The following is a 15,265-nucleotide window of genomic DNA, read 5'->3' as shown; positions in this document are numbered from 1 at the left end:
ACCAGAGTGTCTTCACAACAGTGCTTAGATCCAATAATCCAACAAATCTCCAAGAGGTAGCAACCAAAAATCCGAAAGGTCACTAAAAAGGTGCTCTAGTGACCAAAATAAATGTCTTGCATGAAGTCTTTCAAGGAGGCAGTCTCCTCTCTTCCTTCCGAAGCCGTACCATGCATTACATTTTTTTATTTGCTGTGCTCTCCTTGTGCTGTGAATAATGTATTCCCTCGGATCCATGACTCAAGTGCAGAATGATGTTCGTGAGGTCTTCCACATCTCTTCCTCTACCCACCCGAAGTCTCAGTGGCTCTGATGGGGGTTGATGGCGAGGCTGGCCCTATATCAAACTCCCCCCCCCTTCCCCCTCACCCGCCCCCTCCTATGCTGCTTCCTAGTCTTCCCTACGTGCCCCCCACACCCCTCTCCCTCCAGCAGAATGTTGCAGTCTCAAATCTCCACCCATTAATAAGCTCTGCGTTAGCCCTTTGGGTTCCTTTGGTACCTCCCTTTTCTGGTGTCATACATTTGAAGGTATGAGGCTTGGCCTTTAGCTAGGTTGTTTCACTTCCTGTTTGCTCTTCTAATAACAAATCTTACTTTCCTGGTCCCCACTTTATCTCTGTGTGCTTTTTCTCTTTCTTCTTGTACTACCACACTACAGAGTTCAAAATTGCTGAGAGTTATTAAGCTTGTGGTTATAGTCTGGTTAGCTTGACACCAACAGCTACCAGGAGCTGCGTTTGGCTCCCTAGGCCTACTGTGCCATACAAGTATTGTAGATGTTGGAATGTGTATACATAATTACTGTAGTACATCTAGAAAGACATTTAAAGTATAATGGGTCACATTTGATGCACAAAGGTATAGTTTGCATCTCGTGGTTGTTACATGTGTATAATGCGATGGGTTTCCCAGCGGTAGCTCCTACTTCTAAGTTGATGTGGGATATCAAGGAGCTGCTGTTGGCTCCCACTAACAGACTAGACTATCTGTCGCTTCCTTTGATTTCCCTCCTGACTTCCTCAGTGGTCTCACCGCATCTGTCTGATATGAGCTCTCTTCCCTGATGTTACCCCTTTTTTCCCACACCAAAATGGCACTCTTCTCATTCTGCTCCAGTATCCTTTCTCCCTCTCTGGCTCCCCCACACCGCTCTGCTGTCCTACATTCTCTGCTACTCCCCAAGTGATACCCTTAGTCTTCCTTGCCAAGGGGATGTCCTTCCACTCTGGTACACTCTTCACCAACCGATTCCTCTAACTTTTCCAATGCTTCTCGCAGCTTACCATTCAGCAGGACTTCCCCACCTGCAGTGCTTTGCCGTAGCACTCTCCGGTGGACCCGGCTTCCAAGGGTCTGCTGCTGTCCAATGGTCAGCTCACCCCAGGTCTATCTTCCTTCTCTAGCCAAGCCTCCCTGCGTGGGGTGTCCCAGGATCTGCTTTGATACACAAAGCTCCTCCCAGGACTGACTGCTGTGGCTGACTGCTTTTTATATGGAGCTGGGCTTCAAGTTGCATTATGTTGCCTTAAAATCACTGGAGTAACAGGGGCCCCCCGCAGCACCCTCGGTGCTTTTTGAACTTTCTTTTTGAAGTCCGAGGGCACAGCCCTCCCCATGGCATGGAAGACCCTAGGCTGGAGGCCTCCATGTCATGGGGTGGGGGAGCCCTATGACTTCAAAAATAAATAGTTTATTGTTGAAATCAGTCTGCATTCACAAAATAAATTATTTCCGTTATGGTTCGGAAATGATTTCTTTTTGGAGTCGGAGTGACTTCAAAAAGAAACAATGGGCCTCATTACGGGTTTGGCAGTAACCGTGCCAGTGCTACCGGCAGGTTGCTGCCAGACCGTAATGATTAACCAGCGCCTGACTTCCCAGTAACACCGGGGGATTACAACCCCGGCGGTTCGGGAAGTCGGGCGCCGGCAAATGTTAAGTCCCCATTTCCATCGGACTCTATTGGAATGGGGACCACAGAAGCACAGGCACCGTTCATAACGGTGCTGGTGCTTTAGTGAAAACTCTGCGGGTGGGTGCCATTCTGCCCGGCAGGTCTGACCTGCCGGGGCGGGACGGCAACTGCCCACATAGCTGTATTATGCCGGTCCAGAAACAATGGTGCCGGTAAACTTACCAGCACCATTGTTTCCGGACTGGCATAGTTGTAATGAGCCCCAATTTCTTTTTGAAGTATTAGGGCTCCCCTCAACCCCATGACGTGTGCGTGTGTGTATGGTGAAAGGGTGCCCACTTAAATGTATAGGTGACTGAGTGTGTGAGTGTATGGTGAAAAAGTGCACACATAAATGTATGGTTGGGTGCCTGGGTGTGTGTGCCTGTATGGTGAAAGATTGCACACTTAAATGTATGGCTGGCTGGGTGTGCATGTGTGTATATGGTGAATGGTGTGTGTGCTTGCGTTCAGGGGCGCAACAAAACCTACATTTTGGGGGGCTAACCCTTAAAATGTTGGGAGAGGCGCTAACTTCATTGGGGGTGGGGGAGGAGCAAACTTATTTCTTTGGGGGCATCTCATTTCTTTATGAATTTTAATGAGACTATTCTAGTGCAGCTTCAATGTTACAAGCAGTTAACTCTCTCCTTTAATGTTGAAAGCACCCACTTATGGGCTGCTGTGAGAATGAGTGGTCTCCTGTTCCCTCTCTACCCTTCCAATCACTCCCCTGGCATGCAAGTATTAAACCCACATCACGATTTCGATTGCCTAAAAAATGTGGCATTTGAATGCAAGTACTAACAGTGAAATGCTTTGTTACTAATTGCTGCGCTCTTGTTAACAGCAAAACCCTGGTGCCATTTAACATCTGTGTCCTCTTCTGTCTGGCAACTGCTCTGAAGGTCAGTCAGGTCGAGTCAACATAGCCCAAAATTTCAGGGGGTGGGAGTGCTGAATCCCAGCCAACTCAATGGTGTTGCACCAATGCTTGTGTTTAATGCCTTGATTACTCATTACTCCTAGCCCTATTCTTCCTCGTCCCAGTGGGTATGAGACAGTACTTGTGTGTAAGGCACTCTGCCTCATACACAAGTACTTGGATGAGGTAGAGGTACATGGAGGCAATGCCTGATTTAGCTACCTGTAGTCTTCATTACTCCTAGTCCCACTCTTCCTCATGCCAGTACTTACCTATGAGGCAAAGAGCCTCACGAGAAAGCTCTGGGACTTGGAAAAGGGACGTGAAGGTAATTCTGGGCCCATGAGCTTATTTTGGAGGTTGGGTAGGGTTGGGAGGGAGAGGGGATGTGTGGGGGGGCAGGATTGTGTAAAAAATCACAATGCTGTCCATGTCCAGGTTAGGCAGGCATGATATGTGGTATTGGTGGCTATAGAGGCATTTTGGTGCAGCCAGTCTAGTCATTCGTCTGTTTGGTATGACTTTTCTTTAACTGGGCATTTCTGATCAAGCAGTCCTGCTAAGTGAATTACCTGGCTAGACTGCCATTTGTGTGCTGCCAATCTAGCTGTTTCTTACTGCAGCATTGTATATTTTTCTGGGCATCTGTGATCAAATTATATGATATAAGTAATTTATATGCGCCTGTACACAAGTGTTTCTAGGCGCGATAAGACAAGTGAGGGGAAGATAAAGGGAGGACAAGACAAACAATCTTACTAGGCCTTGTCATTCAGATTGTGCGAGAACGAGAAGTGCAAGTGGAAAGGGAGGGGCGAAGTGTAAGGGAGAGGGGAGGGAAAAACAGGGCAGCAATACTCTTGAGTAAGTGCAGCCAGGGCAGCAGGGCTCTGGGTAGTGCAAGGAGAAAAAGGGACTGTAGGGTTACAGTTACAGCCCCTAAGTGCGTGGTAGGCCCAGAGGCAGTGCAAGGGTGACTGATCAAGAAAGAGTCTGGACTCGGTGAGACTCTGAGGGTAGCCAAGCAACCAGTCAGTACAGCAGACAGGTAGGTCAGGTAGGCCAGCAGGGGAGGGAGAGGGAGGAAGCAGAGGAGAAGAGGAAAGTTTTGAGCTGCATCCGGACCTTCAGGTGGTCCGGCTCAAGTTTGAGAGGGGCAGGGAGGCAATTCCAGAGGGAGGCACCTGCAGAGGAGAGAGATCTACCCCCCACTCTCTGCCTGGAGACGCGGCTGGTGGCTGAGCGAAGGGCTTTAGAAGGAAGATATTTTGGACAAGAGCATTGGATGTAGTGCGGGCCCCAGGCCCAGAAAGCCTTGTGGACAATGCAAAGGGTCTTGAACTTGATCCATGTAGAAAGTGGGAGCCACTGGAGAGATTTCAGGGCTGAAGAGATACGATCCCTGGGCTTGAGGCCAAGGATAAGTCTTGTAGTCCTGCTCTGGATTAGTTTCAGAGGGTGGACTGTAGAGGAAGGCAGATTGAGAAAGTGGCTGTTTCTGTAGTCCAGCCTAGAAAGAACCAGGGCGCTGGAGATAGTGAGATTCTGGGGGAAAGTGAGAAAGGAAAGAGTCCCTTTGTGGGGGAGCAGCTGGTAGTGGGACTTCTTGGCAACGCCAAGATGTGAGGAGAGAAAGAGAGTGGAGTCAAAGATGACACCAAGGTTGTTTGCCACACAGGAAGGCAAAGGAAGAGGGCCCATGGCAGGTGGACAGAGCGAGAGAGGGAAAGCCAGGAGTCCAAATGAGCAGGGTCTCCATCTTACTGACATCAAGGCAGAGATCATTGGAGGCACAACAATCCTGAATCGCGGATAGACGGTCAGGAATGAGTGGGAGAGGAGTGTGAGGGGAGCCTGAAGGAAAGTGGAGTGACATCCGCGTAACACTGAAAGTTAGAGGAGAAGGTAGAGAACAGGTAGGCCAAAGGGGCCAAGTAGAGGTTGAAAAACCAGGGTGAGAGGATGGAGCAGAGAGAAAGGGACCAAAGTGGACCTGTGAGGGGCTGTCTAAGAGGAAGGAGGTCAGCCAATCAAGGGACTGATCCGTGATGCCCAGGTTCTCATGGAGTCGATTGATCAGGATGGAGTGGTTGACCATGCTCAAAGCAGAGGAAAGATCAGGGAGGATGAGGACAGAAGGAATCAATGTTAGAGAGCAGATCTTCAGAGGTGTCCAGGAGAGCAGTTTCTGTGACTCTGGCAGCTCTGAAGTCAGACTGAAGGTCATGGAGACAAGCAACAGATTCTGTGTTGAGAGTAAGCTGAAAGATGGCCAGCTTTTCTAACAGTTTGCCCAGGAAAGGGGTGATGGAGATTGGGCGATAGTTTGCCGGGCAGGCAGGATCGGCAGAAGGCTTCTTGAGGAGTGGATGCATAAGGGAGTGCTTAAGGGGAGAGGGGAATGTTTCAGTGGCGAAAGAGTGATTGCAGAAATCGTCCAAGGCTGGAGCGAGGGTGTCAATATGGTCCTTGATGGTTCTGGAGGAGCAGGGAAGCACCTGTTTGGGTGACACTTTCATAGATCAGACTTGTCTAGAAACCTCGTCAGGCGTTGTCGGAGAGAAAGAGGAGGAAGAGAGGTAGAGATGGCCTAAGTGGGTCAGGGAGAGGAAGAGGAGATGGAGGACAGGATGTCCTGAGTTCTAGCAGAGAAGTGAGATTACAGAGCCATACAGAGGGCCTGGGAGGGAACAGGAGAGGTAAAGACTGCAACAGGATTGACCAGTTCCTTGAAGATTTTAAAGAGTTTGGCCATGTTGTTGGAGACCACAGGTTTGAATTTGTGTTCTCTTCTTGAGGAGTGTAATTGCTTCGATTGGCATTTTGGTGCAACCAGTCTAGTCTGTCTGAATGTGGTCTGGCATGCTCTACTGTAACGTTATTACATGTCTACACTGGTCAACATTGTGCAGCCAGTTGGGCATGTTTTCATTGTGGCATGGCATTTTTAATAGCAAAGCATCAATGTTCCTGTGCACTGTTGGTGACTTGCATCTATTGGATTGGATTGGTGTTACCCTACAAAACAATTGCAAACACTCTGGCTTTTGAGCCAATTTTTCGCAGTGTGCTGTATATCACATTAAAACACATATTTATATCTTTCTCTTAGTGCAGTGTGCGGCATATCCCTTCAGCAGCACGTTTGTGCGTGTTGTGCAAGCGTGATAATCTATGACGGCCCAGAGTGAGGTGGGACCAGTGATTTGTTGCCGAGTTGGGGGGGGGGGGTGGCCCCCTCAGCATGGCTTGCAGGGGGCCCCTCACATTTCGTTACGCCACTGCTTAAAATGCTTATAATAGTGCGCCAAATCACTGCCATCTTAGTTTCAGATTGTCTAGCCGTATCCGTGGAGTGGTACACTGAGACCCTGCCATGAGGATCAAGACCTTGATCTGATGGAGGAGAGAAAATGAGTGAGAAGATAAGAAGGTGCTACAAATGCAGAAAGAAGGGGCTGCAGCAGGGAATACTTTTTTGTGATGGCCTGGGTTCTTATCTGTCCTGTAAGGTGGACCAAAGTTCTACAAAATGGAGGATGCAGATATGTACTAAAGTGTTATTCTTCTAGGCCCACAAAACTTCTCAGATTACTATATCACTTTTGCATTTCCAGGTGAATGCAGCAACAAGGAATGCCCATTCCTGCATATCGACCCTGCATCCAAGATCAAAGACTGTCCGTGGTACGACCGAGGCTTCTGCAAGCATGGTACAGGCATCCTCTTTCGAAGGGGTTTTGAGGTTCCGTTATTAAAATGTTTTTGGTTGTTTCACCTTTGGTGCAGGTCCCAGAATGCTTCCTGGGGCAGAACTTTGTTTCACATTCTTTTCTTTTTAATAGTGTATTCAATGTTAGTAACTGCATTGTGCGTGTATGTATGTGTGCGGGTGCTGTATTGCCACAGTGCTAATGTTTAGTGGGATCACTTGGCTTGAAAGATAGCCAGCAAATTAACTCACATCAGTTAGATGATTGTAGTAAATGTATTTTTTTTTGTTTCTCCATGTACATTTCCACATGCTTATAATAATTAGTGCAGGGGTTGAAACTATTTCTAAGGACTACAATTTTGCCAGATTAGTAAAATGAGGCTGGAAGGAGATGTCATAGTTCTGTTTTAAATAGGCCAGAGTTATATCTGATATATGGTTTTGCGGTACAACATCCAAAAACCCGGCAGTATATTGCATCTCCTTCCTTATCTGTTTTTCTGGTGCTCCCACAAACATGAAGAGCACCAGCACCCACACCCTGTCCACTGTTCCCGTTTTTTGTTATTTTAGGAACCAGACCCCAAATGTTTTTCATTTAAATCAAGGAAAGGCATATTCTACAGCATGGGGTCTGGCATGGATTCACGTGCTCATGAATATTCCTGTCGTCCGGCCGGCAATCATTGATAAATGAAAAAAACAGTTTCATTTTCACTTACAAACTGTCTTTCTCCTATACGCCAATGACTGAGCTCTGGGTCATGCTGCCCCCAGCCAATGACTGCCCTCTCCCTAAGTCCCTCCTCTGGCAGCCATCTTCCGATTTTTACTGCACATTCAAGTGTTGGGAGTCCTCGTGTTTTACTCCGGGAGCTTTCTACGTTTTTGTGCTTTTTCTATTAAAAAGCTCCGATTTTTGTCAAATAGAGCCCATGTGCTCTTTCGCATCTTTGACCGGCAAGCAGGAAATCTGTTTGTCGGGGTCTTCAACACCCCTCAAGAGTAAGAATCGTTGAGTTTCATAGAAGTTTCCTGAAGGCCATCGGGCCTACACTGCACGCTGGACCATGTCAGAAGAGAATGAGGGAGGCTCCCTCTTCAAGCTCTGCTCTAGCTGCCGATTGAGGAATGTGTATGTGGAGGACAAACACTCCCAGTGCCTCTGTCTCCATCCGGACCACAGGGAAGCGGATTGTGAAATCTGCCTTGGTCAAGCGCACAGTCCAGGATCGTCACAGTAGGTTGGCGGCATGGCACAACGCCAAGGCCTCTACCCCATGCGGCAAGCAGAGGCATGCCTCACCCAGGACCGGCCAGTCCGAGGAGCAGGCTTCTAAGTCCTTTGAGGGCGCTGCATCTGTGGGTGCCCAAGGCCAGGCCAAGCACTGAAAGTCCGTTTCCGTTGGGGACGCTGGGCAAGCGGGTCCCGCGACGGGCAGGGCGTGCTAATTTTCACAGTAGGCCTCCATCTCCAGTCATCACTCCAATCTGCTAACCCTGGGATGCTGCGGGAGAAGCCGAAGACCAAGGCGCAGGGAAAGGTGTCCGACCTGCCCCTGAAGGCCCAGGTGGTCCAGGCAAAGTTATCCTCTATGATCGAGCTCGTGGCAGCTGCCCTCTCGAAGGCAAAAGGGGTGACCAGGTCCAGGGGACCCCAACAGCAGCCAGAGTTGCCCTCCCTCTCCTCCCCCCCCGTGGCAGGATGCCTTGGCCAGGCCAGTGGAGAACATGCCAGAGAAGAGGATGCCATCCCTAAGCCCGAGACCGTCCCCTCAGGACAGAAAGAAGGGGTGAGGGCTGGAGTGGATGCCTCAACTGTGCTCCAGGCAATGGATATTACTTCCTCGGACAAGGAGGACCTGGGTAACGACGACGGCGGAAACGCTGAGGTGGGTGACTACGGACATGGACAATGAAGACAGAGTTTCTCTGTCGCCGAGGGCTCCTCCCCCGGACGAAGTGGGGTCGGTCCTGAGCTCTTCATCCAGCGCCAAAAGAGACCAGAAGGAAGGATTCCTTTACCGACGGCATGATGCCAAGAGGAAGAACATTCTAGCAGTGCCTATCCTGGACCACGTTTGGGCTGAGGGCCTGGCGCTGATGAGAAAACCGGCCTTGGCCCCAGCGAAGAGGGACAGGCTGGAAAAGGACCGGATGCCGGAGTCGGCACCCAAGTGCCTATGGTCGCAGCCCTTCCCGGACTTTGTGCTCTCGGCGGCTGAGAAGAAGTCGTCTTCTAATCCCTCATCTTCAGCCTCTGTTCCCCCCCGGACAGCGAGGGGAAGAAGTTGGACTCTGGGGATAGGGAAATGATCTACAGATACGATGGGGAGCTGTGGTATAAGATGGACCCGCTGCTGGACTTTCTCCCCAACGACAAACTGTTCGAGGTGCTTGAAATCCTCCAGGAGGGCCAGGTGGCATCGGACCATGCCATCACTGTGGCCCCGGACATCGCAGACAGTCGTCGTGGCTGGTTGAAAGCCACCAACTTTCGGCAGGAAGACCAGACAAGGCTTCTGAACATGCCTTTCGGGGACAACCTCTTTGAGAAGGCCCTCAACAAATCATTGCAAGCCATTAAGACCGACATGGAGACGGCCCATTCCCTGGGCACGCTTCAGCAATATCGTCCTTTTCGTGCCTCGGGAGGAAAATCTGGCAGGTCATCCAAGGGTTTCGGCGGGGAATCATCTTTGTACCACCACCCCTCCTGTTTCACGACCCAGGCGGCCTACAGGGGCCGTTCAAAGGCTTTCGGAGGCACGGAGGCCCTGAAGCAAGATTGAACTGGCCGGGACGTCGGGCCCCCACCCTTACACCTCAGTGGGAGACCTGCTGGCAGGCTTTGTCAGCAAGTGGAAAAAGATCTCCACTGACCGTTGGGCGCTGAGTGCTCTCGCCACAAGTTCCAGCAGATACCACCGGTGGCCTGGCAGGAGCAGCACATTTCTCAGCTCCTGCAGGAGCTATGGGCCATGCTAAACAAGGGGGCGATAGAGCTGGTTCTAAAGCGACTCTGGGGCTCCGGAGTCTGCTCCAGATACTTCTTGGTAAAGAAGACCAGGGGCCTAGAGGCACATTCTAGACCTGCGGCACCTCAACAAATACCTCTAGCCCCGAAAATTCAGTATGGTCACGTTGCAGCATGTGCTCCGCCAACTGGAGGAAGGACACTTCTTTTCGTCGCTGGATCTGGAGGATGTGTCCCCATTCACGAGAAGCATCAGAAGTTCCTGCGCTTCGTGGTGCAGGGAAGGCACTACCAGTTCAAGGCCCTTCCCTTCGGACTGAAGTCTGTGCCCAGGGTGTTCACAAAGTGCCTGGCTCCGGCCCATCTGCATCTACATGGGATACAAGTGTACCCATACCTCGACAACAGGCTCATCTGCGCCAGGTCCAGGAAAGTAGCCGTCGAACACACAGAGGACCATCCGGCTGCTGACGGATTTAGAGTTCTCTTTCAGCTATCCAAAATCCTGCTCGATATCCTCGTAGAACGCACTATTCCTGGGGGCCATGCTCAAGTCTCCTGCCTGGCAGCCCCTATTGGACGAGAGGATAGCGGCCATACTGGGCAAGGTGCAATGGCTGTTAGCACTGAAGACTGCCACGGTGCATACGATCAAGTCGCTGCTCAGCATGATGTTGTAGTGCTTTGACCTGATCTAACTCTGCAGGTTGCGGATGCTACCCCTTTGGGAATTCCTGGACGCTCAGTGGCTCACTGGCTTCGCAGACAAGATTGTTCTTGACAAGGAGTTCTGCGCTCCAACATCACTCCAACATCGCCGGGGGCACGGATTTCCAGAGCCCCCCCCATACCAGGAAGCCATCACCATCGATGCTTCCCTGGAGGGCTAGGGTGCCCACACAGGACGTATCCACGCCAGAGGCCTGGAGCTTCGGGCAGTGTTCTGGGTCCTCAAGTCGTTCCTACCGTCCCTCAAGGGCAAGGTGGTAAGTCTTCAGGGACAACGCCACCACAATGTTCTACATCAGGAAGCAAGGGGGAACCCGATCCCCATCGCTCTCTCCAGCGAGGCACAGGAATTGTGGCACTGGGCCATTGGCCAGGAAATGTTTCTCATTCTTTTCCACCTGGCGGGGGTCAAGAACACCATTGCCGACTCCCTCAGCATGAAGCTGCACTCTTGCCACGAGTGGGAGCTTTGACAGTATCAAGTGGGCAGCCTCTTCCTCAGATGGGGCAGACCCTAGATTGATCTGTTTGCGACTGCGACAAATTCCAAATGCCAGAAATTCACCAGCAGTTGCCACCAGCCGAGGAGCATGGGGGATGCGTTTTCCTTCCCGTAGGCAGGCCTGTTCCTGAAATCGTTCCCTCATTGCCTCTCCTGCTGCGGGTCATCAATCAACAACTCAAAAGGTGCTGATGCAGGATGATCCTCGTCACCCCGGCGTGGCCGAGGCAGATTTGGTACCCGGACTGTTAACGTTACCTCCAGTCAAGTTGCCAGTGGTCACGGACCTGCTCACCAGAGAAGGCGCAATCCTGCATTACGACCCAGGATCGCTGAACCTGAAGGCTTGGCTCCTGTAGCCTTACAGTTCAGAGGGTACAATCTGCCGGCGGACTGCAGGGAAGTCCTTGTCAGGGCCAGAGCATCGTCAACTCTGAAGTGCTACGGACACAAGTGGAAGTGTTGTCGGTCGTAGAATATCAACCCTCTGAGGGTCACAGCCTCGCAGATTCTTCTGTAGTTGTTGTCCTTGGCCAAGGGCAGGGCTGGCGCACGCCTCTATCAAGGTGCATCTGGTGGCTATCTCCCGCTAAACCAGGTCTCCAGGGCGGTCTTCTCTTTGGCCCCACCATCTAGTCAAGGAGTTCCTCAAAGGACTGTTTCGATCGTTCCCGCCGGGGAAGGCGCCTGACCCAGCGTGGGAACGTAATGTGTTATTGACGAGGCTCATAGCGGGTTGGGGGGAGCCTTCGAGCCTAGGCATCAAGCACCACTCAAGTTCCTTTAGTGGAAAACTGCTTTTCTCGTGGCTCTCAGCTCTGCCCCGAGGGTAGGCGAGATCCAGGACCTATCCTGCAAATGGCCTTATCTGTCTTTTCACGACACAAGGGTGGTGCTGCGGAGTCTCCAAAGGTTCAGTCAGAATTCCACCTCAACGAGCCTTTGGTGGTGCCTGTGTTCTTTCTGAAACATTCGTCGCTGGCTGAAAGGACTTTGCACTCGCTGGATGTGGCGCGTGCTCTGAAGTTCTACGTGGCACGCACAAAGACTTTCCAGAAGACATCTCAACTATTCATGAACTTTGGTCCTTTGAACCATTGGGAAGCTTTGTCCAAGGCTTCCATTTCTAGGTGGCTCTCCAGCTGTATCACGCACTGTCAGCGGTTGACAAACCGACTGCTGCCTGGCCATCCGAATGCCCTTTCAACCAGAGCAATTGCTGTGAAGACAGCGTTCCTGTCTGGTGTCCCCCGGCAGGGCTGCTACATGAAGGTCCACGCACACCTTCACAATATTCTACTGCGTCAGCAGGGTTTCCAGAGTGGAGTCAGGGTAGACCAAGCAGTGCTACGCAACCTGTTAGCTTGATGGTGAGCTTGTTCCGGAGGTAAGAGTAATTGCTTCTGTTGAGCCTTACCACCACCCTTGGTTGTGTAATGTTGTACTGCTATGTATTCTTTATTCATGAGCATGTGAATCCATGCCAGACCCCATGCTCGAGAAGGAACAAGTAACTTACCTGTAACTGTTGTTCTCCAGCATGGGTCTGGCATGGATTCACATGCCACTCCTGCCCCTCTGCGGCTCGGCTCTTCTTGGTCATACTGCCACTTTATGTGCTACCAAATCTGAAGATGGCTGCCAGAGGGGCGGCATAGGGAGAGGGCAGTCATTGTCTGTGGGCAGTATGACCCAGATCTCAGTGATTGGTTTATAGGCGAAAGACAGTTTGTAAGTGAAAGTGAAACTGTTTCTTCTTTTACTGAGGATTCCCGGCCTGATGGGGAATATTCATGAGCATGTGAATCCATGCCAGCCCCATGCTGGAGAACAACAGTTACAGGTAAGTAACTTGTTCCTTACATATGTTTCTCTCTGCGTCTTCAAGTAATTTACTTTGTGAATTGAAATGCAGCTCTGCATCTTTTCAGCTTCTAAAGGAGTTGACACAGGAATCTGAGCATGTGTTGTCAATTTGTGAGCAATACATCTTGTCCATTTCTAGGAAGTACAGTGTTTCAGTGAATTAATACTGAGCTAATATTAAGGTGTTCCTTTCCAAACTTCAATATGCTGAGGGCTAGTGCTAAAACCACCAAAGACGGATTTAGCGCTGACGCGCAACTTCAAAAGACTGTATAATTGGATTCTTACAACCTAATCTACTAGCCATCATGGACTTGGACCCAAAGACCTACTGGAGCACTAATCTAACAAACAAGGACCCACGTACCCACTTGTGCATTTACAATAGTGCACAATGCTTAAATCAAGAATGCTCTCGGGGTCTGACTCAAACCGCTGCAGTCTCTCCAACCTCTCCTCGTGGGACACAGAGTTCCTTATGAGCAGGGCTACTGCATAGATCCAATATTCTACATTCTTTTAAACAAAAAATGTATACCCTTGGCTGTTCAGTACCTATAACCCACGTACACAATGGAGGCAGAGTCATTTTTACGACATACGTACCTGAACAAACACTGTACCTGCATCAGTAAAATGTAGATACAGTATTAATACTGCACAATGAATCGCAGCATATGCTCCAGACGTGCATGGGTGCAATAATACTCTCGCTTCCTATAAAGGAGATAATAATTAATCCGGTAATAAGAATGAATCTAACGGGAAGGCATTCTCTTTACTGAACATAGAAAGAAACAACCGATCTTCGTAACTTGAGCCAGGTGGCTCACAAACTTCATTTCTAACCTTTAATATATACACTAATTCAATTGTTGTGGGAACATGCCCTCCAACAATCACTGCTCTTGATTCACCTATATTACAACCATGAATAGTCAACACATTTTATCAACCAAACATATGGGGGGGAGGGAGATTCTGAGTAAGAGAATTGCTTAATTCAAACATTCACATTTAAATTAGACAAAGAACAGTAAAACAAAATTACAACAATACAAGCAAATTCATGCAACGGAGCTGAACAATTGTATCGTAATGCAATCGCTGCAACCCAGACCGGTACATGTGTCATATATAAAGTGCAGCCGTGCATTTTAAAGTGCCCCTAGTGCTTAAAGTGAAATTGTGCTAAACAAGGTACAATGCAAATACGTTTTGACATGACTAGTAGAGAGTGCAATTCAGGTTGATGGCGCACCTATCACGTCATGTTGTGAACAGGCCAACTACTCATGTGCAATCGTATGACTAATACTAGCTCTAGGGGTGACTGCACCAGCCCACTGGTGAAGGAACATTGTTGTCAATCTGCACTCTGGCGCTGGGGTACTAATGTTGACGATGAGCCGAAAGAAGCCTCGTCTTATTCCATTTACTGAAGCCAATACATTAAAAGGCATAGGATCTTGTGAACAGGTGTGGTGCACACACTATGAATGGACAGATCTTACAAGCGAAGGCACCTAGTCTGAGTGTGAGAATAAGACGCAGCAAATAACTATTGAACCACCTAAAGTTGGTCGTTTTTTAATTTTGAACGTGCAACTTATCTAATATCAATTTCAAGGTTTGCCTCGGGAGACGGGGGAGGGGATGGGGGGGGGGAGCAATGGCCCCTATGGCAAAAACGTTCACCTAAAGGCCTGGCCCTAACTAGCGATAAATGCTCACTAGACATACACAGAAAATAATTGTGTATTTTACAACCTCATGCAATGATATTGAAAAATGCTTCGAATACGAAAAATGTATTGATACATGAACAAAAAATACAGTCCACTAAGGTGGAAGAATAACCATTTGCAGAATAGGGCAAACACTGCACTGCACCCCCCTTAAAACATTTTTTTGGATTATCTAAAAGGACCCTCTGGAAATGTACCCTAGCAAACTCACAAATGGTGTCCAGGTAAAACAAACTCACTCCTACAATGAGTGTATACATATATTCTGAGCATACAAGTAAGGAAACCACGTCCCATGCAATAATAAGCGCCTTACAAATGCCCAATAAATAAACCGCATCGTCTGTTATAATTAAGACTGGGCAAACCCAAAAGGTCAGTAATTCTGGATCTGTAATGGGCAGGATAGTTTCAAGTGTACCAGGCAAATCTGGAAATCACTGAGCAACCTTCAAACACCATCCGGGACAATTCTCAATGAGCGAGAATAACCAAGCAGACTGATTTGAAAACAATTGCAACACCAGATAAAAGTACAGGTATGTACGGTAATTTAGAATATCCGGGATAAAGAATACACCGTACATATGTTAAATCAGACTTGCTGAAAATGTTCAATGTGCTCATGCAAACCTATGAAAGTGTCAAATTCCGATAATCCGGTAGGTTCAGAGTCGCTACTCAATCACTTGCAAACCGGGGTTGTTTGCTGTAAGAATACTCGTAAAATCCTATATGCATTGCCCTCAAGCCCCTGCATAACCAATCTGCAAAGCCTCCAAAGGCAACCTGTGTAAGATGCCTGCCGTAAAATCCTGCATCTACCATAGGCAACCGTTTCTAAGC

The 15,265-nt window shown here is 49.2% G+C and overlaps 1 protein-coding gene across 2 annotated transcripts in view; it reads left to right on the top strand.

Moving 5' to 3' along the window:
* CPSF4L (cleavage and polyadenylation specific factor 4 like) overlaps positions 1-15,265 on the top strand; it is a 224,388-nt gene that overhangs the window by 159,178 nt on the left and 49,945 nt on the right. For both annotated transcript variants that reach the window (XM_069655108.1, XM_069655107.1), the window contains one exon: positions 6,500-6,595. In XM_069655108.1, the coding sequence (XP_069511209.1) occupies positions 6,500-6,595 (96 nt within the window). The remainder of the gene's footprint in view (positions 1-6,499; positions 6,596-15,265) is intronic.

Source organism: Ambystoma mexicanum, chromosome 3q (genome assembly GCF_040938575.1).
Source record: "Ambystoma mexicanum isolate Mex_15411 chromosome 3q, UKY_AmexF1_1, whole genome shotgun sequence".
Lineage (NCBI taxonomy): Eukaryota > Metazoa > Chordata > Amphibia > Caudata > Ambystomatidae > Ambystoma > Ambystoma mexicanum.
The sequence above is the reverse complement of the archived record's forward strand: the minus strand, read 5'-3'. Positions and strand labels throughout refer to the sequence as shown.